Genomic DNA, 25,445 nt, shown 5'->3' with positions numbered 1-25,445 from the left:
AGCGCCTCTTCAGAGGCGCATTTCTGGCGGTATAGCCGCGGTGTCCATTGCTTTCAATAGGCAGGAGCGGTATACACACCCCTTTTTCACCGCTCCAAAGATGTGGCTAGCAGGACTTTTTTTCACGTCCTGCTAGCGCACCGCTCCAGTGTGAAAGCCTGAGCAGCTGCTGTTTTTAGGTCGGTTTGCAGGCACTGTTTTTACCGCAATAGCGGCTGCAAATCGCCCCAGTGTGAAAGGGGTCCTAGAGGTGACAGGGGGCAGATGCTGCATCCACCTACCCAAGTATAAATAAAAAAAAAAGAAAGATCCCATACTTCTCTTTTAACCACTTAATTAATCACCAGGCCTATTTTGGCACTTCTCTCCTTCATGTAAAAATCACCATTTTTTTGCTAGAAAATTAATCGGAACCCCCAAACATTATATATTTTTTTTTAGCAGACATCCTAGGGAATAAAATGGCAGTCATTGCAATACTTTTTGTCACACCGTATTTGCGCAGCGGTCTTACAAGCGCACTTTTTTTGTGAAAAAATCATTTTTCTGAATTAAAAAATAAGACAACAATAATTTTTGCACAATTTTTTTATATATTGTGAAAGATAATGTTACGCCGAGTAAAATGATACCCAACATGTCACGCTTAAAAATTGCGCCCGCTCGTGGCATGGCGTCAAACTTTTACCCTTAAAAATCTCGATAGGCGACGTTTAAAAAATTCTACAGGTTGCATTTTTTGAGTGACAGAGTAGGTCTAGAGCTAGAATTATTGCTCTCGTTCTAACGATCGCGGCGATACCTCACTTGTGTGGTTTGAACACCGTTTTCATATGCGGGCGCTACTCGCGTATGCGTTCGCTTCTGTGCGCGAGCTCGTCGGGACGGGGCGTTTTTAAAAAAAACATTTTTTGTTTTCTTATTTATTTGTATATTTTTTTACACTGAAATAAAAAAATAAAAAAAAATATCACTTTTATTCCTATTATAAGGAATGTAAACATCCCTTGTAATAGAAAAAAGCATGATAGGTCCTCTTAAATATGAGATCTGGGGTCAAAAAGACCTCAGATCTCATATTTAGGCTTAAATGCAAAAAAAGAAAAAAAAAATTAAACTGTAATTTTTTCAAATGACAGAAAAAAAAATGTTGCTTTAAGACGCTGGGCGGGACTGACGTTTTGACGTCACTTCCGCCCAGCAGAGATATGGGGACGGGTGGGGGCGATTTTTCCCTCACTCGCAACCCCCACACAGGTGCCGAACGGTCCCGATCGCCTCCGCCGCTACCGACGGCTCCGGTAAGCGGCGGAGGGCGCGGGAGAGCGGCGGGAGGGGCCCTCTCCCGCCACCGATAACGACGATCTCGCGGCGAATCCACCGCGGAGACCGCCGTTATCGTTTACAGGACCGTTGGCACTAAAGATGGATACCTCGTTTGTGGCAGCAGCTGCTGTTACCGAGATATCCATCTTTAAAGTGCCGCCGTTAAAATACCGTTAATACCACTTTAAGATGTCAGAAGCTGATCATATCATGAAATATAACAAAGTGTTGCATTTGCACCTCCAAAAAGATGATATTATGTTATGTTGTTTCTGCATTAAGTGTTTATTACTGACCTTTTCTGATCTCCATAAGAATTTCTTCCTCTTTAATCCTCGCATGTCCTTCTTCCTCCTCCTCAGCTTTGACATCCCTCTGAGTGTCTCCGGTGTCTGTGAATAAAGATGAGAGTGAAGCCCCCTGTACTGAGATGTATGAGAGACCCCAGAGAGTGTGTGTGGGGGGGGGGAGACTGGTCACGTCTCTTGGCTGGTAACACACAATGACATGATGTGAGGAGGAGAGCCGGAGTCTAATAGAGTCTGATGGCTCCTGACCCCCCCACTGGGCACATACTGTCTCCCCATTACTGTCTACTGACAGAGGAGGGGGAGAAGAAGAGATTGTTGTAGTGACTGAACAAGGAGAATCTGGGACTCTTCTCTGGATTTAGTGTTTATTACTCACCTGTGCTGATCTCTGGAGGGATCTCCTCTTCTTTACATGGATCATCACCCATATATGTATCTTCAGCTTCCTCCTTTACTTCTACTTTGACTGTTAAAACTTCACTCTTAAAATAAAAATGAATAAAATTCTTACAATGAGGAACTATTACTTTGTATAACTCATTTAGTATATTTGTTGAAACACAATCTACCTGATCCTCCTGAGGGATCTCCTGATGTTCCTGTGTGGAGTCCCGGGAATACAGAGGACGGGGACATCTCTCTGGGGGATTTCTGTTACTGGATCCATCTGTAGGAAACACACACTGACTGATTACATTGTATCTATGTCTTTATATCAGAGAATGTATCTAGGGCAGGGTTTGAAAAATTTGCTTGGAATCTAGGAGCCAGCTAAACACGTTAGGAGCCAGAAAACGCGCCCCGTCCCGACGAGCTTGCGCGCAGAAGCGAACACATACGTGAGCAGCGCCCGCATATGTAAACGGTGTTCAAACCACACATGTGAGGTATCGCCGCGATTGGTAGAGTGAGAGCAATAATTCTAGCCCTAGACCTCCTCTAACTCAAAACATGCAACCTGTAGATTTTTTTAAACATCGCCTATGGAGATTTTAAAGGGTAAAAGTTTGTCGGCATTCCACGAGCGGACGCAATTTTGAAGCGTGACATGTTGGGTATCAATTTACTCGGCGTAACATTATCTTTCATAATATAAAAAAAAAATGGGGATAACTTTACTGTTGTCTTATTTTTTAATTTAAAAAAGTGTATTTTTTTCCCAAAAAAGTGCGCTTGTAAGACCGCTGCGCAAATACGGCGTGACAGAAAGTATTGCAACGATCGCCATTTTATTCTCTAGGGTGTTAGGATAAAAAATATATATAATGTTTGGGGGTTCTAATTAGAGGGAAGAAGATGGCAGTGAAAATAGTGAAAAATTACATTAGAATTGCTGTTTAACTTGTAATGCTTAACTTGTAATACCAACGGCCACCACCAGATGGCGCCAGCTCACACAAGGAAGAGCTGGGGACTTCACAAAAAAAAAAAAAAACTTTTTTTTTTTTTTTTTGCCCACCTTCCAAGCCAAGTCGCCAGGACGCTATTTCTAGTCGCCATGGCGACCGGGATTTGTCGAGCCCTGATCTAGGGGGATCCTCAATACTCTTCTCTCCTTTACAAGAAATGTAAAAAAAGTCTCTTCTTACCCGGTGATGTGAGGGGCGGCCGCTTCTCCATCATGACGTCCTTCTTGTGTCTTTATAAATACTTCCACTCTTCTGTACTTGAAATTGAGGGTGTTTTCCAAACCACGCACTGTAAAAAAAAAAAAAACAGGGTACATTGGGCTGAATGCTACACAGGCTTTTGTTTTGCAGGACACTGTTTCATTAACCACTTCAGCCCCGGAAGAATTTACCCCCTTCCTGACACTTTTTGTGATTCGGCACTGCGTCGCTTGAACTGACAATTGCGCGGTCGTGCGTCGTGGCTCCCAAACAAAATTGGCGTCCTTTTTCCCCCCACAAATAGAGCTTTCTTTTGGTGGTATTTGATCACCTCTGCGGTTTTTATTTTTTGCGCTATAAACAAAAGAAAATCGACAATTTTGAAAAAATATTATATATATATATATTTTTTTTTTTACTTTTTGCTATAATAAATATCCCCCAAATATATATATATAAAAAAAAATGACATTTTCCTCAGTTTAGGCCGATACGTATTCTTCTACATATTTTTGTTAAAAAAAAAAAAAAAAAGAATCGCAATAAGGGTATATTGATTGGTTTGCGCAAAAGTTATAGCGTCTACAAACTAGGGGATAGTTTTATGACATTTTTATTATTATTTATTTTTTATTAGTAATGGAGATCAGCGATTTTTATCGTGACTGCGACATTATGGCGGACACACCGGACACTTTTGACACTATTTTGGGACCATTGACATTTATACAGCGATCAGTGCTATAAAAATGCACTGATTACTGTGTAAATGACACACTGGCAGGGAAGGGGTTAAATACTAGGGGGCGATCAAGGGGTTAAGTGTGTCCTAGGGAGTGATTCTAACTGTGGGGGGGGTGGGCTACAAGTGACGGGACAGTGATCACTGCTCCCGATGACAGGGAATAGTAGATCTGTCATGTTGCTAGGCAGAACAGGGACATGCCTTGTTTACATAGGCATCTCCCCGTTCTGCCTCTCCGTGAGACGATCGCGGGCACCCGGCGGACACGGAGCACGTGGCAGGTACATTGCTTTGCGCAGCCGTGCCATTCTACCGACATATAGCGGCGTCAGCCAGTCGGCAGGTGGTTAAAGCAGAACAAACCCTCCTCTCCTTTACAGCCAAGGCAGCTGCCATCTTAGCCTCTGTTTACATCTAGAGTTCCAGATTATGATGACCAAAAAGTCTACTTTCTAAAAGCCATGGCTGTCTGTCCTGCAGTGATGAGAACTAACAATTGGCAGAATTTTAGGGAATCTATCCTGATCAGCCCCAGCAGAGCCCTCCATCCAATGATCTCCACATCAGAGGACTTGCAGGAAGATGATGATTTGTGGAGGTGACATGATCCCTCCATCCAGTCCACACAGAGTGCTGGGACCCCCTTCTCGCATAATAAAATACATTATTACCTCCTCCAGAGTCCTCGCTGGGCATATACTCTCCAGACTCACCCCTAAAAGTCTTGGAAAAAGCAATTCCAAACCAAAAACGTCCTTTGGACTACAACAAAATGGCTGCTGGCCCCTCTGGCGCTTCCACTTCCTGCAGTTACATGTCAAGCGGGCGCCCTCTAGTGGTGTCTATAATGTACTGCACCACCTAAATCAGTCTAGACACGTCTAGGCTGTGGAACATACACAGCGGAAGTCCGAGGAGTGTTTCCGGTGTGAAGGACCATAGAGAGGAGATAGATAGGCGGGTGTTTTGGTTTTGAGGGTTTGCTAAATTTCTCTGGTCTGAACTACAATGATAATTACACGTCAGTACTGAATTATTATCATTATTATTCTCTTTGGAGCAGCCAATCAGATTTGAGGTGTCGTTGTCTTGGTGCAGATCAGTAGATGAGAGGAAATGTCTGGTTGTCTTATCTCCTCCCATCTCATCCTTCTGCCTAAATGTGGGATGTTCCCTGTGTTAAAAACTCATCTACACCAATCAGCCATCACTACAGTGATTATCCCATTACATTGGCATCTGAAAGTGGGTGGGATATATTAGGCAGCAAGTAAACATGCTGTCCCTGAAGTTGGTGTGTTGGAAGCAGAAACATTAAGTATCGCAGTCTGTTGTGTTTGGTAAGGTGACCAGATTTCCAAAATGAAATCCGGGGACATGTTTGTTTTTTATTGGCAAACGGTAATCTATTTTATACGCATATTTTCCTCAAATTATATATGCAGTCAGTGGTGTAGCGTGGGTTGTCAGCACCCGGGACAAGGCACCCCCTGCCAGACTTTGAGCAATACCTGGTTCCCTTCCACTAGTACAGTTGTACTGACCAACCTGATTCCTACACTGACCACTATACTGACCTACCCGATTCCTACACTGACCACTGCACTAACCTACCTGATTCCTACACTGACCACTGCACTAACCTACCTGATTCCTACACTGACCACTGCACTAACCTACCTGATTCCTACACTGACCACTATACTGACCTACCTGATTCCTACACTGACCACTATACTGACCTACCCAATTCCTACACTGACCACTATACTGACCTACCTTATCCTTATACTGACCTACCCGATTCCTACACTGGCCACTATACTGACCTACCTGATTCCTACAGTGACCACTGCACTAACCTACCTGATTACTACACTGACCACTACACTGACCAACCTGATTCCTACACTGACCACTACACTAACCTACCTTATCCTTATACTGACCTACCTGATTCCTACACTGGCCACTATAGTGACCTACCCAATTCCTACACTGACCTACCTGATTTCTACACTGGCCACTATACTGACCTACCTGATTCCAACACTGACCTACCCGATTCCTACACTGACCTACCCGATTCCTACACTGACCTACCCGATTCCTACACTGACCTACCCGATTCCTACACTGACCTACCCGATTCCTACACTGACCTACCCGATTCCTACACTGACCTACCCGATTCCTACACTGACCTACCTAATCCTTATACTGACCACTGCACTAACCTACCTGATTCCTACACTGACCACTATACTGACCTACCCGATTCCTACACTGACCTACCCGATTCCTACACTGACCTACCTGATTCCTACACTGGCCACTGCACTGACCTACCCGATTCCTACACTGGCCACTGCACTGACCTACCCAATTCCTACACTGATCTACCTTGTCCTTATACTTACCTACCTGACCACTGCACTAACCTACCTGATTCCTACACTGGCTACTATACTGACCTACCTGATTCCTACACTGACCTACCTGATTCCTACACTGACCACTATACTGACCACTGCACTAACCTACCTGATTCCTACACTGACCACTATACTGACCTACCTGATTCCTACACTGACCTACCTGATTCCTACACTGACCATGACACTGACCTACCTTGTACTTATACTGACCTACCTGACCACTGCACTAACCTACCTGATTCCTACACTGACCTACCTGATTCCTACACTGACCACTACACTGACAACTACACTAAACTACCTTATCCCTATACTGACCTACCTGATTCCTACACTGACCTACCTGATTCCTACACTGACCTACCTTATCCTTATACTGACCTACCTGACCACTGCACTAACCTACCTGATTCCTACACTGACCTACCTGATTCCTACACTGACCAGTACACTGACCTACCTTATCCTTATACTGACCTACCTGACCACTGCACTAACCTACCCGATTCCTACACTGACCTACCTAATCCTTATACTGACCACTGCACTAACCTACCTGATTCCTACACTGACCTACCTAATCCTTATACTGACCACTGCACTAACCTACCTGATTCCTACACTGACCACTATACTGACCTACCCGATTCCTACACTGACCTACCCGATTCCTACACTGACCTACCTGATTCCTACACTGGCCACTGCACTGACCTACCCGATTCCTACACTAATCTACCTTGTCCTTATACTTACCTACCTGACCACTGCACTAACCTACCTGATTCCTACACTGGCCACTATACTGACCTACCTGATTCCTACACTGACCTACCCGATTCCTACACTGACCACTATACTGACCACTGCACTAACCTACCTGATTCCTACACTGGCCACTATACTGACCTACCTGATTCCTACACTGACCTACCTGATTCCTACACTGACCACTATACTGACCTACCTGATTCCTACACTGACCACTATACTGACCTACCTGATTCCTACACTGACCACTATACTGACCACTGCACTAACCTACCTGATTCCTACACTGACCACTATACTGACCTACCTGATTCCTACACTGACCTACCTGATTCCTACACTGACCATGACACTGACCTACCTTGTCCTTATACTGACCTACCTGACCACTGCACTAACCTACCTGATTCCTACACTGACCTACCTGATTCCTACACTGACCACTACACTGACAACTACACTAAACTACCTTATCCCTATACTGACCTACCTGATTCCTACACTGACCTACCTGATTCCTACACTGACCAGTACACTGACCTACCTTATCCTTATACTGACCTACCTGACCACTGCACTAACCTACCTGATTCCTACACTGACCTACCTGATTCCTACACTGACCAGTACACTGACCTACCTTATCCTTATACTGACCTACCTGACCACTGCACTAACCTACCTGATTCCTACACTGACCTACCTGATTCCTACACTGACCAGTACACTGACCTACCTTATCCTTATACTGACCTACCTGACCACTGCACTAACCTACCCGATTCCTACACTGACCACTACACTGACCTACCTTATCCCTCTACCGACCTACCTGATTCCTAGACTGACCACTAGACTAACCTACCTGATTCCTACACTGACCATTATACTGACCTACCTGATTCCTACACTGACCACTAACCTAAACTACCTTATCCCTATACTGACCTACCTGATTCCTAGACTGACCCACCTGATTCCTAGACTGACCACTAGACTAACCTACCTGATTCCTACACTGATCTACCTGATCCCTACAGTAACCTACCTGACCCCTAAACTGACAACTACACTGAACTACCTTATCCCTATACTGACCTACCTGATTCCTACACTGACCACTTCACTTACCTACCTGATTTCTACACTGATCTACCTGATCCCTACATGAAACTACCCGATTCCTACACTGAGCTACCTGATTCCTATACTGACCACTACACTGACCTACCTAACCCTTACTAACCACTACACTGACCTACCTGATTCCTATACTGACCACTACACTGACCTATCTGATTCCTGCACTACTCCCCCCCCCTACATGAACAGTGTAGATTAATTGATTTTGCTCACCTCTCCATGGCCTCCATGATAATCTATTGGAGCGGGGCTCTCCCCAGCACCAGGTACGGTTCCCGACACCCAGCCGCTCCTCAGTATCCCCTGCCAAGAGCTTCTGCAATAGCCGCCGTACGCTCTGCACCACCCCTTCCCTCCGATGTTCACACACACGGGCCACCCGCACCAGAGGGATCATGGGGGACAGGCTGGACTGCGAGAGTCCCTGGGCGAGGGTGGCACAGTAATGATTTTGCGCCCACCAAAATGTTGCCCCCAGGGTGAGAGTACCAGATATAGTGGAGGGGGGCTCCATGCCACTGCAATCCGAGACAAACTGGCTCTGGGGACAGTGTCCTCAATCTGGGGACTGTCCCCGAAAACTGGGGATGTTTGGTCACCCTAGTGTATAGGGCTACGTAGCTGCAGACCAGTCAGTGTGTCCATGCTGACCCGTGTACACAGCCAGAAGCCCCTACAATAGGCACATGATCATCAGAACTGGACCATGGAGCAATGGAAGAAGGTGACCTGGTCTGATGAATCATGTGGATGGTCTGGGTGCATGCGTGTCACTTACCTCTAGAAGAGATGGCACTAGGATGCAGTATGGAAAGAACACCAGCCGGGGGAGGCAGTGAGATGCTTTGGGTAACGTTCTGCTGAGAAAGCTTGGCTCCTGCCGTTCATGTGGATGCTACCTGACACGCCTTCATGGAAACGATATTCCCCGATGACAGTGGCCTCTTTCATCAGGATATTGCAGCCTGCCACACTGTAAAAATGGTTTGAGGAACACAACAAGTTTGAAGTGTTGACTTGGCCTGCAAATTCTCCAGATCTCAATTCAATGGAGCATCTGTAGAATGTGCCGTCCCCACCTCGCAACTTACAAGACTTAAAGATCTGCTACTGACGGCTTTATGCCAGATACCACATTGTTAAATTGGGAGCAGTGACTATGCCTGTGCAGCCCCTGCATCTCACTTGACATGGATCTAAATGTGGGTACCACTTGTTACGGCGTTCATCCTTGGAAAGCCATCACCATAAACTTTGGCGAGCAGCAAGGCTGGGCACTGGACCCGTCCCTCCCGGGTGCCCTAAAACAAGGTTTGACAAATTTGCTTGGAATCTAGGAGCCAGCTAAAGAAGTTAGGAGCCAGAAAACACGCCCCATCCCGACGAGCTTGCGCGCAGAAGCGAACGCATACGTGAGCAGCGCCCGCATATGTAAACGGTGTTCAAACCACACATGTGAGGTATCGCCGCGATCGTTAGAGCGAGAGCAATAATTCTAGCCCTAGACCTCCTCTGCAACTTAAAACATGCAACCTGTAGATTTTTTTAAACGTCGCCTATGAAGATTTTAAAGGGTAAAAGTTTGTCGGCATTCCACGAGCGGACGCAATTTTGAAGCGTGACATGTTGGGTATGAATTTACTCGGCGTAACATTATCTTTCATAATATAAAAAAAAAAATGGGGATAACTTTACTGTTGTCTTATTTTTTAATAAAAAAAAAGTGTAATTTTTTCACAAAAAAGTGCGCTTGTAAGACCGCTGCGCAAATACGGCGTGACAGAAAGTATTGCAACGATTGCCATTTTATTCTCTAGGGTGTTAGGATAAAAAATATATATAATGTTTGGGGGTTCTAATTAGAGGGAAGAAGATGGCAGTGAAAAATAGTGAAAAATTACATTAGGATTGCTGTTTAACTTGTAATGCTTAACTTGTAATACCAACGGCCACCACCAGATGGCGCCAGCTCACATCTTTTTGCCCACCTTCCAAGCCAAGTCGTCAGGACACTATTTCTAGTCGCCATGGCGACCGGGATTTGTCGAGCCCTGCCCTAAAATATCAGAAGGGACGCACTGCAGCTAGACAGCCCCGTGTGTGACTATCCATCCTGGAACCCGGGTCTGTTGCATATCCAACATCATTGTGTACAATACAGGACTTCGAGGGCCAGTCCGTATACTGGGAGGGTAGGAGAGCCAGCATCAGCCCACTAAGGAGAAAAGAATGGGGTATTGCGCTTCTTCCAATCTTAATAAAATGAGCCATTAAAAGGGCTTTTTTTGGCCATACGTCTCTTATGGTTCACAGCTGAGCTGGCAGAGGCACTCCAGGCTTGGACCCCATACACACTATTAGATTTTCTTCAGATTTACCAAAACCATGTAGTGCAAGGGCCTGCATGATTGCATACAAATTGAAACTCTTAACCACTTAAGACCCAGACCTTTAGGCAGCTAAAGGACCCGGCCAGGTTTTGCAATTGGGCACTGCGTCGCTTTAACAGACAATTGTGCGCATGCTCAGAATCACGTCGAAACAACTGCCTAAGATACGTCGAATCACTGCCTACGACGTGAACGTAACCTACGCCTAGTCATATTCACGTACAACGTAAACGACAAAAGATACGACGGCTTGTGTTCCCTGGTCCATACCTTTGCATGAGTTGCGCCTCCTATATGGGGAATAACTTTACGCCGAACGTACGACTTACGAAAACCGCGTATATTATGCGCCGGGCGCAACTACGTTTGTGAATCGGCGTATCTCCATCATTTGCATAGAAAATCTATGGGAGCGGCAAATGTGCCCGGTGTAAATATGCGCCCACGATACGACGGCGTAGGCAAGTTACGTTGGTCGTAGGAAGCCTATTTTCAGGCGTATCTCAGATTGTGGGCACGGCGCACAGATACGACGGCGCATAGTTACAACACTACCTATATGTTTATTTGATTTTTGCCCTGGCGTACACTGGAAGCCTTTTGATACACCAGTAGGAGAAAATAATGTACACACAAATACAGGATAATAATACAGTTATAATCTTTACTGATATTTGCTGTGATTGTGATAAAAAAAAAAAAAAAGAAGAACTAGTTCAGCATTAACTTGGGGTATCATCTTGACCACATGACACGGGAGCCATTTCATGACAGAGATAATGAGATCCACACACATGGGCCCAGATTCAGGTAGATCCGCGCAATATTTGCGTGGGCAAAGGGCAAAGATTTTTCTCTGTGCCCGCGCAAATATTTCGATTTGCCCGCGATTCACGGAGCAGTAGCTCCGTAAATTGCGCGGGCGCTATGCTAATTAGCCCTGCGTAAGGGCGCCTAATGTAAATGATCCCGCCGGGGGCGGGAATCATTTAAATTAGGCGCGCTCCCGCGCCGAACGAACAGCGCATGCTCCGTCGGGAAACTTTCGACGTGCATTGCGGCAAATGACGTCGCAAGGACGTCATTTGCTTCTAAGTGAACGTGAATGGCGTCCAGCGCCATTCACGAATCACTTACGTAAACGACGTGAAATTTAAATTTCACGAGCGGGAAGGGCGGCTATACTTTAGCATTGGCTGCTCCTACTATGAGAAGGAGCAGCCTTACGCTAAAGTCGCCGTACGGAACTTTTGTGAATCGGTGGTAGTATGCAATTTGCATACTATACGCCGATCACAATGGCCGCGCCCCCTAGCGGCCAACGCAAGAATGCAGCCTGAGATATGAAGGCATAAGGAGGCTTATGTCTGTCATATCCTAGGCTGCAGTCCGCGTAGCGATGTTCCTGAATCAGGGGCATTCGCTACGCGGGAGCAAAACAGCTATTGCGCCGCGCAACCTATGGTTGCGCGGGCGCAATAGCTTCTTGAATCTGGGCCAGGGCTTCTTTCCCGTCTGATCAGACAGGCTTGCAAGAAAAATAATTTCCCGCACTCTGAACAGGAATATGTTTTTTCTCTGGTGTGAAATACAATCTGCTGTGGTGGAAAGACACTTTCCACAGTCTGTGCGGGAATACGGCTTCTCTCCGGTGTAACTTCTCTTGTATGTAACAAGATTGCTTTTCTGGGAAAAACATTTCCCCCACTCCCGGCATAAATACAGCTTCTCTCTGGTGCGACTTCTCTCGCTCGTCGAATGAGATCCTCATAAAAGCAAAAACATTTTCCACAATCCCAGCATGAAAAAAGCTTTTACTCCGTGCAACATTGTTTGGCGTCTAGCAAGTCCGTATTTTTCAAGAACACATTTCTCTATGGCCCCGTACACACGACCGAGGAACTCGACGTGCCAAACACATCGAGTTCCTCGTCGAGTTCAGTGTTGAAGCCGCCGAGGATCTCGGCGGGCCGACTTTTCCTATTGACTAACGAGAAAATAGAGAACATGTTCTCTATTTGGCCCGACGAGTTCCTCGTCGGCTTCCTCGCTGAAAAGTGTACACACGACCGAGTTTCTCGGCAGAATACGGCTCGAACCGAGTTTCTGGCTGAATTCTGCCGAGAAACTCGGTCGTGTGTACGGGGCCTCAGTCTGGCCAAAAGCACAGTCTGTATAGCAATACGGCTTCTCTCCAGGGCGACTTCTCACATAATGAGATTGCTTTTCTGAGAAAAACATTTCCCGGCCTGAAAAAGGCTTTTTTTACCCCATGACCAGACAACAAAGTGAAACATTTTCCACATTTAGGTCATGAGTATGGCTTCTCCCCTGCGTGTGTTTTCTCGTGTCTTTTAAGACTAGCCAATATGGAAAAACATTTTCCACATTCCAGACAGGAAAACGGCTTCTCTCCAGTATGTACACGTTGGTGATAGACCAAGGCTTGTTTCCTGGGAAAACATTTTCCACATTCGGAACATGAAAACGGCTTCTCTCCGCTGTGAGTTACCTGGTGCACGGCTACGGATGATTTCTGTGCAAAGCATTTCCCACATTCGGGACATGAATACGGCTTCTCTCCAGTGTGCGTTCTCTCGTGTTTAATAAGAATGGACAATAGGGAAAAACACTTCTCGCATTTCGAACAGGAAAAAGGCTTTTCCCCCGTGTGACGTCTTTGGTGGGCCATAAGAGAATATTTAGAAGAGAAATCTTTCTCACATTCAGAACACGTAAATTCATTCATTCCGTTGTGAGTTTTCTGATGTTCAGTAAGAACTTTTTTGGAGGAAAAACATTTCCCACATTCCACACAGGAAAATGGCTTCTCTTCCATGTGGACATGTTGATGGTCCATCAAGGCTCCTTTACGGCGAAAACATTTTCCACATTCAGAACATGAAAACGGCTTCACCCCGGCGTGAATTCTCTGATGCATTATTGCCGATGATTTCTGCGTGAAGCATTTCCCACATTCAGGACATGAGAATGGCTTCTCTCCGGTGTGCGTTCTCTCGTGGTTAATAAGAACGGGCAATAGGGAGAAACACTTCCCACACACCGAACACGAATAAGGCTTATGCCCCGTGTGACTTCTTTGGTGCGTTTTAAGATAAGATTTAGAAGCAAAATCTTTCCCGCATTCGGAACATGAAAAGGTCTTCATTCTGCCGTGAGTTCTCTGATGTTCGGTAAGAACTTTTCTACAGGAAAAACTCTTCCCACACTCTGAACACGAGTAGGGCTCCTGAGTTTTCTCCACTGGGTGAGATCCCTTGTTTGAAGGGAGATGAGATTTCTGATTAAGATATTTGCAGCTTTCAGAAGATGACAGATCTGCACCATGTTGGGTAATGGGATTTTCTTCTGAAGAATTGGTTGCGATGTCCTCATCTTCTGTTTTACCAAATGTCGAGATAACAACAATGTTATAGTCTCTGTATTGTTCATCTGTGGGAAATAAGAAGCGACAACTATGTCAAGCCAAAACTTTGGGTAGAGTAGAAGGGGTTATATGTCAGTGTCGCTATTAGAGAGATTCCTTAACCACGAAAGACGTCCACAGCGTGGCTCTCAAGTGCCGAGTGGACGTCTTTAGACGTCCTGTTGCGATTCCCCGTGCGCGCCGCTGGGGGCACGCAGCGGGGAAACAACGTGCCCGGCGCATCGCTCGGGAGCCGATGCGAGTGCCTGGCGGCCGCGATGTCCACCAGACACCCGTGATCGTCGGTGACACAGCAGGACGTGGAGCTCTGTGTGTAATGATGGGGTGTAAACACAGAGCTCCACGTGCTGTCAGGGAGAGAGGAGACCGATCTGTGTCTCTTTACATAGGGACACAGCATCGGTCACCCCCCCCCCCCAGTCACCCCCCTCCCCCACACAGTAACAACACAATGAGGGAATACATTTAACCCCTTCCTCAACCCCTTCACTGCCAGTCACATTTATACAGCAATTGGTGCATTTTTATAGCACTGATCGCTGTATAAATGTAAATGGTCCCAAAATTGTGTCCGACATGTCCGTCACAATATCGCAGGCCTGACAAAAAAAAAAACCACAAACATAAATCTATCCCCTATTTTGTAGGCGCTATAAATTTTGTGCAAACCAATCAATATACGCTTATTTTGATATTTTTTTAACAAAAATATGTAGAAGAATACGTATCGGCCTAAACCGAGGGAATTTTTTTTTTTTTTTAAATGGGATATTATTATAACAAAAAGTAAAAAATAGTGTTTTTTTTTTTTAATGTTCTGTTTTTTTATGTTTATAGCGCAAAAAATAAAAATAAATCGCAGAGGTGATCAAATACCACCAAAAGAAAGCTTTATTTGTTGGAAAAAAAATGATAAAAATATAATTTGGGTACAGTGTTGTATGACCGCGCAATTGTCATTCAAAATGCGTCAGCGCTGAAAGCTGAAAATTGGTCTGGGCACGAAGGGGGTTTAAGTGCCCAGTAATGAAGTGGTTAATGTTCAGTTTGGTAAAACATTAGCAGGACAGGAAGAATCTCTCCTGGAAAAAAAAAACCACACTAGAGGGTCTAACCCTTCCTCACTCCTTTTATAACTAAAGTTTGGTATATATGTATTGAAATTTGGCCAGTTCTGCGTGAACTGGACCAATTTCGGTTTGTGTGTACCCCTCCCAGTCATTAGACTGGCGTCTGTTAACAGGCTTGCTGGAAAACCAGCATTTAATCGACTGCACCACTGTACTGTGTATTCTGATAAGGGGGTGTTCCCCCCCCCCCCCGAATACAATAGCACAGAAGGTGAGATCCCTACAGCCACATCGCTTGTGTGGGTGCCAGAACCTGAGTTTTTGTTTGTTCATCTCGTTGATCAATGTAAAAAGACTCAACACATATACCAAGGGTGCTCAACCTTTTGAAGAGCGAGGACCACTTAAGTACCGTATTTATTGGAGTTTAATACACACTTTCCTTCCCTGAAAATCAGGAGGAAATCATGTGTGTGTTATACGCCGATTCCTGCTGTCTGTGAGAGGAAGAGGAGGGGCGAGTGCCGCCAGATTACACACAGCCACGATCTCCTTTGTACCCGACGCTCAGTCACACACAGTCCCGCCTCCTAGCCCGGCATTGGACCACTGCTCTGTCTATCATATGAGCCAAGACTGTGTGTGACCGAGTGCCGGGTACACAGGAGATCACAGCTCTGTGTAATCCGGCACTGGTGAGGCTGCATTAAATTGCCAATGGAGAGGCTGCAATAAATTGCCAATGGAGAGGCTGCAATAAATTGCCAATGGAGAGGCTGCATTAAATTGCCAATGGAGAGGCTGCATTAAATTGCCAATGGAGAGGCTGCAATAAATTGCCAATGGAGAGGCTGCAATAAATTGCCAATGGAGAGGCTGCAATAAATTGCCAATGGAGAGGCTGCATTAAATTGCCAATGGAGAGGCCGCATTAAATTGCCAATGGAGAGGCCGCATTAAATTGCCAATGGAGAGGCCGCATTAAATTGCCAATGGAGAGGCCGCATTAAATTGCCAATGGAGAGGCCGCATTAAATTGCCAATGGAGAGGCCGCATTAAATTGCCAATGGAGAGGCCGCATTAAATTGCCAATGGAAAGGCCGCATTAAATTGCCAATGGAGAGGCCGCAATAAATTGCCAATGGAGAGGCCGCAATAAATTGCCAATGGAGAGGCCGCAATAAATTGCCAATGGAGAGGCCGCAATAAATTGCCATAGGAGAGGCCGCAATAAATTGCCATAGGAGAGGCTGCAATAAATTGCCATAGGAGAGGCTGCAATAAATTGCCATAGGAGAGGCTGCAATAAATTGTCAATGGAGAGGCTGCAATAAATTGCCAATGGAGAGGCTGCAATAAATTGCCAATGGAAAGGCTGCATTGATGGACTGTGACCCTTATTTTGCTTCAAAGTTCTTTAATTCAAATTACATTTTTTTGTCCTGAAACTTCCCTCTTAAAATTAAGATGCGTGTTATACACCGATAAATACAGTAATATGGTAACCAGGCGTGGGTCAAAATTAAATGAATGGTCTGAATTTCATTTCTTTTATTTTGAATAGCATAATGAACATTTTCCTCCTGCAGCCGCTGAATGCCAGTGCGAGGGAGAGGAGGAGAAGCCGGATTTTAGCTGTTGCTGGAGGAAAACATGGACAGAATCAGTTCCTGTATATGTCGCCCTCGCCACCCCTCCTTCCCAAGTGTAAAATGCACAGACCCCCTTAGGCATGGGGCGGGGTCATTATTGCAGCCCCTGATGCTACACCAGTGGATGGGGGAGTGGAATACCAAACCCCCAAAGCGCAAATATAAATAAGCACTTACTGTCCTGAGCCCCCTCTAAAGCTGCCTTCACACTGATGCTCTGCGGTTTACTCACACCGTCGGTGCAGCACAGTTCGTCTGCAGCTTTTTTTTTGCAGGTTGGTTATGCTTTGCCTTAGACATCTATTACATATTACGGGTGTCGTGCACTTTCAGAAAGCAAAATAAAAACTGCAGGATATAAAAGAAGTCTATGACTCAGTGCAGCTAACCCACAGGTGCGCTGCACCTGCGGATCAGTGTGAAATCGGCCTAATAACACTTTCTTATATGCCCGTTAAAAAACTATGTGATGTTTAACTACTTCAATACAGAGCACTTTCACCCCCTTCCTGCCCGGGCCAAATTTCAGCTTTGAGCGCTGTCACATTTTGAATGACAATTGCGCGGTCATACAACACTGTACCCGAATTACATTTTTATTATTTTTTCACACAAATGGAGCATTTTGGTGTTATTTTATCATCACTGGGTTTTATTTTATTTATTTTTTAGCAAAAAAAGGCTTCTTTGTTTCTGTTATAAAATTTTGTAAAGAAGTAAATGTTCTCCTTCACTGATGAGGCTGCAATGACGGGTACTGATGAGGTGGCACTAATATGCAGCACTGATGGGCACTACTGATGAGCACTCATAGGCAGCACTGATGAGTGGCAATGATAAGGAGGCACTGACAGGCATTACTGATGGGCACCGATTGGCATCTTTGATGAGCATGGGTTGGCATCCCTGGTGGGCTCTAGTGGGCATCCTTGATGGGTCTGCAATGATCATCAATGCGCAGATTATCAGCACAGACCCCTCCTTCAGGAGATTCGCTGATCGGCTCTCCTCTACTTTCGCCTTGTCAGCACAAACTGAGGAAAGCTAATAAACAGCACTTCTTGGTTTACGATGTTACCACCTGTGATAGGCTCTTTACCATGTAATCGGCTGAGACCTATGTCATAGGCTCTTTACCGGGATTGGAGATGCGGTGTGTCAAAGCGACACACTGCACCACCGATCGCCGCTCTGATCTTTTTTAGCCATTTGTAAAGGGGTAATTTTGTCCCACTGACCACCACACCAATGTATCATGAGTTTTAGCTATAGTCATTTTTAGTAGGGGTTCCCTGAGACCAGAAAGATATTTCAAGGATTCCTCTGTGTTGGAAAGGCTGGGTTACCTGAATGCCCAATGCACATGCTCCTTGTTAAATGGGAATGGAGGAATACTATTTCAGGGTCAGAAGGGTCTTGTATGCAAGTGTGGGCTTCACAAGTAAGTTAGACCTTACTATTTTATTGTATCCGATTTACCAGCCTAATAATCAATTCTGGAAAATGTCTTAAAAATCTCTGCAATAACTTTCATTGGACCATTGCAGATACTATTATAAATAACTGCATTTAGTGATTATTACTCACTTGTGCTGATTACTTCGGGAATTTCTTCTTCTTTAATCCTCACATGACCTCTTTCTTCTTTCTCAGCTTTGAGGTCTCTTTGAATGTCTCTGGGCTCTGTGAATAAAGATGAGAATGAAGCCCCCTGTACTGAGATGTATGAGAGACCCCAGAAAGTGTGTGTGGGAAGGAGACTGGTCACATCTCTTGGCTGGTACCACACATGAGGCTGGGGACTCCCCCACTGGGCACATACTGTCTCCCCATTACTGTCTACTGACAGAGGAGGGGGGAGAAGAAGAGATTGTTGTAGTGACTAAAAAAGGAGAATCTGGGACTCTTCTCTGGATTCAGTGTTTATTCCTCACCTGTGCAGATCTCTATAGGAATTTCCTCCTCTTTAATGCTTACATGTCCTTCTTCCTCCTCCTCAGCTTTAATGTCTCTTGGAGTGTCTCTGGTGTCTCCGGGTTCTGTGAATAAAGAAGAGAGAGTAAAGCCCCCTGTACTGAGATGTATGAGAGACCCCAGAGTGTGTGTGTGAGGAAAGCCGGAGTCTAATAGAGGCTGATGTCTCCTGACTCCCCCACTGGGCACATACTGTCTCCCCATTACTGTCTACTGACAGAGGAGGGGGGAGAAGAAGAGATTGTTGTAGTGACTGAACAAGGAGAATCTGGATTTAGTGTTTATTACTCACCTGTGCTGACCTCTGAAGGGATTCCCTCCTCCTTACACAGATCATCATCCATCATAGACTCTTCTTTATCTTCAACTTTAACCACAATCAGCTCATCATTCTAGATAACAGAGAAAAATATCCAATAAACCTCTTGCCTACCAGGCCAATTCTGACATTTCTCTCCTACATGTAAAAATCATAATATTTTTCGCTAGAAAATGACACAGAACCCCTAAACATTATATATATATTTTTAGCAGAGACCCTAGAGAATAAGATGGAGGTTGTTTCAACTTTTTATTTTGCACGGTATTTGTGCAGCAATTTTTCGAGCGTGTTTTTTTTTTGGGGAAAACGTTTCATGCTTTAAAAAAAAAAAAAGTGAAAAGTTAGGCCAATTTTTTTGCATAATGTGAAAGATGTTACAGCAAGTAAATAGATACCCAACATGTCACGCTTTAAAATTGCACAAGCTCGTGGAATGGCGCCAAACTTCCGTACTTAAAAATCCCCATAGGCGACATTTTAAAATTTACTGGTTACATGTTTTGAGTTACAGAGGAGGTCTTGGGCTAGAATTATTCCTCTCGCTCTAATGTTTGCGGTGATACCTCACGTGTGGTTTGAACACCGTTTACATATGTGGGCGAGACTTACGTAGGTGTTCGCTTCTGCGTGCGAGGGATAGGGATGTGTGTGTGTATATATATATATATATATATATATATATATATATATATATATATATATATATATATATATATATATATATATATATATATATATATATATATATATATATATATATATATATATAAAAAATAATTTTTATTTTTCTAGTTTGACATTTTTTTCCCCTTTACAATTTTTTTTAATCCCTTTTATTCCTAATACAAGGAATGTAAAATGCCTTGCAATAGGAATAAGCATGACAGGTCCCCTTTACAGTGAGGTATGGGGTCAATAAGACCCCACATCTCACCTCTAGGCTGGGAAGCCTTTTAAAAAAAATTAAACAAACAATCTCGGCTTCCCAGCCGAGGCTGCGACATTTTTTGCCAGAGGCCAGGCATGACATCATATATTGTGCCCAGCCTCCAAACAATCAGAGAGACTCCGGGGACCATGCGGTCCGCTGGAAATCTCTATCGTCAGCATCCGGGGCTGGCGGATCCATTCTCTGACTCACCGATGGCAGGGGTGGGTCGGTAGAAGCACCGGAGGATGGCGGGTGGGAGGGAGGGGGGGGGGGGCACACACACATCCCCTCTCACCGCCCGTAATAACGATCAAGCGGCTTATGGTGTAGGGAATCGCTGGCTCTAAAAGAAGATATCTGAATGGTGTCTGTAGCTTCACCCATCATTCAGATATCACCGCTCAAAATCCAGGACATCAGACGACCACCCGTGGGTGGGAAGCGGGTTAATGATTTGGAGGAATATCCATTTTTTAATCTGAAGACCCTCAGTCCCATCTACCTGATCCTCCTGAGGGATCTCCTGATGTTCCTGTGTGGAGTCCCGGGAACACAGAGGACGGGGACGTCTCTCTGGGGAATTTCTGCTACTGGATCCATCTGTAGGAAACACATACTGACTGAATACATTGTTTCTATTAGGTGGATTCAGATAGACTTAGGCTGGCGTATCAGTAGATACGCCAGCCTAAGTCTGAATCTGCGCCAACGCCAATTTAAGCGTATTCTGGTAACCAGATACGCTTAAATTAGGCTCAGATACGAGCGGCGTAAGTGTCTTACACCGTCGTATTCTAAAGTGTAATTTTTAGGCTGACCGCTAGGTGGCGCTTCCATTGCGGTCAGCCTAGAATATGTAAATGAGTAGATACGCCGATTCACGAACGTACGCTTGCCCGACGCAGTAAAGATACGCCGTTTACGTAACGCGCTTTCAGGCCTAAAGTTATTCCATCAAATAGCTGGAATAGTAATGTTAAGTATGGCCGTCGTTCCCGCGTCGAAATTTTAAAATTTTACATCGTTTGCGTAAGTCGTCCGTGAATAGGGATTTACGTCCACGTTGAAAACAATAGGACCGTGCGGCGTATTTTGCTGCAATGCACACTGGGATATGTACACGGACGGCGCATGCGCCGTTCGTAAAATACATCAATCACGTCAGGTCACCCCCCATTAGCATAAAACACGCCCCCTCAGCCGAATTTGAATTATGCGCGCATACAGCCGCCCGATTTACGCTGCGCCGCCGTAATTTAGCAGGCAAGTACTTTGTGAATCATGTACTTGCCTCGCTAACTTATGGCGGCTTAGTGTAAATGCCATACGCTACGCCGCCGCAACTATGCGCCCGCCTACCTGAATCCACCTATATGTCTTTATATCAGAGGATGTGTATCTAGATGGATCCTCAATACTCTTCTCTCCTTTACAAGAAAGGAAAGTCTCCTCTTACCCGGTGATGTGAGGGGCGGCCGCTTCTCCATCAGAAAGTCCCTGTAGAGATCCTTGTGTCCTTCTATATACTCCAACTTTTCTGTATGTCTCTGTATATAAAATAAATCTCACAAAATCATAAGAAACAAAAACAAGAACTTTACATTGAAAATAATTGTAGATGGCGCAGTGCAGTTTGTGCCTCTGTCTCGGAGAATACAGTTCCATTACACATGCCTGATGAAGGAGTCCGGAGCGGCGCTGAAACACTGCAATTTACACACACACACACATATTATATATTTAATATATATACATATATACACACACACTTTGCTTATTTCTATGCAATTGCTTTAGTAAGTTTTGGACGTTGTTTTTGAAGATCTATGGTGTGCTGGTGATGTATGCTTGGAGTTGTGTAGCTACCGGTTCCCAGCTGTCAGTCACTGTGGCATCCACTTGCTTAAACCATCTCCTAGATCAGTGATGGCGAACCTTTTTGAGCCCGAGTGCCCAAACCGCGACGCAAAACCAACTTATTTCTTTCAAAGTGCCAACACAGAATTAAACCTACCAGCAGCTCTGTACAGAGGACGGGACTGAACATCCCTCTCTGAATGAGCCCTAAGAGACTAAAAACGTAAGATTCTGCCAGATTCGCTCAGAATGCAGGGTTCAGGAATGCACTGTGCAACATGCACTCACCTACCTGACACATGCAATGACACCAATAATGAGGCACAATGTTTCCCAAAGACACTAATATTGAGGCCAAATAACATCAATGATGGGGCACAAGGTTTCCAAATGACACCTATAATGAGGCACAATGAGGTGGGGGAAATGTTTCCCAATGACACTAATAATGAGGCCTTTTTTTAAGATAATTCCTGTCTCACCTTGTTCCGAGTCCAGCAGCTCATTCCCGCATGTCTATTCCTCATGCTCTCTCTGCATGTTTTCCCGGTCACGTCAGCGCCGATTTGTTTGGGCGGTGTGGATCCAATTGGATTAGCATCCTCACACAAGCACGCACGTCAACTCTGTGCGCCTATTCTGTGTCACACCCACTCCGACACGTCACCGCTAGCGCAGAGAACTGTGGGAGATGTAGTTTGCGGGTGCGGTGTGGCGATTCGATGGTTTTTCTGTGTAATATCTCAATTTTCATGGCATGTCCACAGAAATGGCTCGGCGTGCCGGCAGCGGCACGCGTGCCACGCGTTCGCCATCACTGTCCTAGATTGTGTGTACTGGGAATATTCTACTTGGTTCTCCTGACAGGCCACACGCTCATCACCATAAGAACTAAATATTGCGAATAGTCGTAACTGGAGAGTCAGCATGAGAATAAAACCAGTCAGACTACAAGACCCAACAGGTCCTTCATTCCAAAAAGTTACGGCTCCCAATCCTGCGCTGAGAGAGACTTGCATGTAGGCACTTGGCTCCATCATTTTAAAGTTGTTGTAAAAGTAGAACCTACCTGTCAGTAGGATTAAAGGTGTCCCAATGGTTGGGTGTCATTGAACGGGAGCACAATAAAAGCTCACATTGCATTGGATAACTGACCTGATACCACACCCCTACTCTGCTCTTTTCCATCAGCCAGAATGTTCCTGTGTCTGGAGATTAAGGATGAGCTCCGGCGTGTTCGCATAGAACACGTGCAGAGCCCGCCAGGAGGTCGGCACCCGCGCTGCGCTAATCACAGCCAGGCAGACATTTCCCGATCTCTGCAGCCGAGCATCGGACAATGTCTCCCTGGCTGTAAATAGCGCAGCGCGGGTGCACACTTCCTGGCGGGCTCTGCACGTGTTCTATGCGAACACGCCGGAGCTCATCCTTACTGGAGATCCCTCAGCCCAACACATCTCCTCCATACCTGATGTGCAGGAGCTGGAAGGCACTGGGCCCCTACAATTTGGGGCCCGGTCATACTGTAACACAGAGCGAGAAAGGCACGTTTCCCATACAGGAATGCACTGCCGCTGTGAGATGGGTGCAGTTACCATTGTTCTCCCGTTCGCGCGTTTGCAGCCACCAAGTCGCATGTTACTGTAGATGAAGTCGGGCGCGGAGCGATTTGAAAAAGTAGCGCCTGCACTCATTTTTGTGCATTTGTATATTGAAATCAATGGGCTGTCAAAACCCAAACGTGCAGAAAGAGCGCACACATTCCGGTGTGACGCGGCCCCCATAAGACCACTCCAAAATATAAAGGAGACCTCAGACCTGCCATGTAGTGAACTGCACAGGCTGAGGCTTTCCAGAGACCTGTGCTGCACAGCCCCGCCCCCATTCAATGTTCTACACATCAGAGAACTTGCACAAAGATGAGGTGACATGATGCCCCATCCAGTCCACCATACTGGGCCTCCTTCTTTCATAATAAGAAGACATTATTACCTCCTCCTCACTAGGCACACGCTCTCCAAGCTCACACTCCTTCCATCAAGTCTCTTGGAACAATAATCCCCTCTCCTAATACTACTTCCGGGCTTCAACAAAATGGCCGCCGTCCCTCCCGCTCTGAGGTCACTTCCTCTTTCTACGTGACTGACCAGTCCCCTCTAGTAGTGGTAACTGGCTCTGTTTCCACACGTAGGACCTGGGCCTCTAGCCTAGAAAACCGTCCAATCACGCCGTTGGACGTCATTATGATAACCAAGCTTGTTCACCCTGGGCTGTATTGTACAGCCGGAAGTGAGGAGTGTTTCCGGTGTGGGCGGAGCCCACAGATGATAGAGAGGAGATAGGCAGATTTGTGGTATTGATGGGTTAAAATATCATGCAGTCTGAGTTACAATGATAATTAGAGCTCAGTACTGAATTATCGTTATTACTATTATTCTCTGTAGAGCAGCCAATCAGAATGTTGGTGTCATTGTCCTGGTGCAGATCAGGAGATGAGAGGAAATGTCTGGTTGTCACCTTCCATCTCATCCTTCTGTCCATGCGTACCTCCCAACATTTATAAAATCCAATGTGGGACATCTTGTTGAGCGGGGGGGGGGGGGGGGGGGTTGGGGTGCCGGGGATCAAAGTTGTTGAGCGGGGGGGGGGGGGGGCGGGAATCATAATTGTTGAGCTGTCCCGATACCACGCCTGCGCCATTCGACTGTAGCCCACTCCGTAATTCCCGCCGCACTGTGATTGCGTATAGCGGTCATGTGCGGCGATCAAGGCCAGCCCCACACCGCACATGACCCCCATACGCCCAATCACAGGGAACCAGACACCAAACATGGCGGTGGAGCGCAAACATGGAGGTGGAACGCAAACATAGAGGCACGGAATGTCGCGACCGGGCCCTGTTTTCCGGGATCCTAGTCTAGTCCGCGGGACTCCGGGACAGACTTTGAATTGCGGGAGGATCCCGCGGAATCCGGGACAGTTGGGAGGTATGCAAATGTCCTGTGTGTTATGGAAGGAGGAAAGTCCTCCAGCTGGGATATTATTTATTATATCAGTAGTAGATGTGCTCAACTTTCACAAGAAACTATAATATATATATATATATACGCCCACCGGTCACTTTAGAATCAGCCGGCGCTAGATGAGGACCATAGAGATGACCGGTGACCAGATGGTCACCGGTCATCTCTATGACTGTCGGAGGCCCGGGCACGACGTTATGACGTCAAGCCCGAGTACCCGGAAGTAAACAAAGCCGCAATCGCAGCTGTCGGCATGAGATCGGTGAATTTTTCTTCACGATCTCATGCTTTCCAGCCTGGAGGAGAGATGTGGGGTCTTATTGACCCCGCATCTCTCCATAAAGAGGACCTGTCACAATGATTCATATTACAAGGGATGTTTACATTCCTTGTAATAGGAATAAAAGTGATCAAAAATGTAAAAATTAAAAAC

At 45.7% G+C, this 25,445-nt stretch overlaps 2 protein-coding genes across 6 annotated transcripts in view; one reads left to right on the top strand and one right to left on the bottom strand.

The window, feature by feature from the left end:
* LOC120909931 (oocyte zinc finger protein XlCOF6.1-like) overlaps positions 1 to 25,445 on the top strand; it is a 487,791-nt gene that overhangs the window by 135,261 nt on the left and 327,085 nt on the right. The gene's annotated exons all lie outside the window — the stretch shown is intronic.
* Positions 12,817 to 25,445, bottom strand: part of LOC120909863 (zinc finger protein OZF-like) — a 46,698-nt gene continuing 34,069 nt past the window's right edge. For 3 of the 5 annotated variants that reach the window (XM_040321613.1, XM_040321611.1, XM_040321614.1), the window contains 3 exons: positions 18,840 to 18,944; positions 18,493 to 18,588; positions 12,817 to 14,187 (listed from right to left, as the gene is read on the bottom strand). In XM_040321613.1, the coding sequence (XP_040177547.1) occupies positions 13,046 to 14,187; positions 18,493 to 18,588; positions 18,840 to 18,944 (1,343 nt within the window). In that variant the 3' untranslated portion in view covers positions 12,817 to 13,045. Of the gene's footprint in view, positions 14,188 to 18,492; positions 18,589 to 18,839; positions 18,945 to 19,171; positions 19,272 to 20,634; positions 20,733 to 21,588; positions 21,680 to 23,981; positions 24,206 to 25,445 lie in introns of those variants that run through there. The other 2 variants (XM_040321616.1, XM_040321612.1) reach the window with 2 other exon arrangements.

Source organism: Rana temporaria, chromosome 8 (assembly GCF_905171775.1).
Source record: "Rana temporaria chromosome 8, aRanTem1.1, whole genome shotgun sequence".
Taxonomy (NCBI): domain Eukaryota; kingdom Metazoa; phylum Chordata; class Amphibia; order Anura; family Ranidae; genus Rana; species Rana temporaria.
Note: the sequence above shows the minus strand (reverse complement) of the source record. Positions and strands in the feature narration are given on the sequence as shown.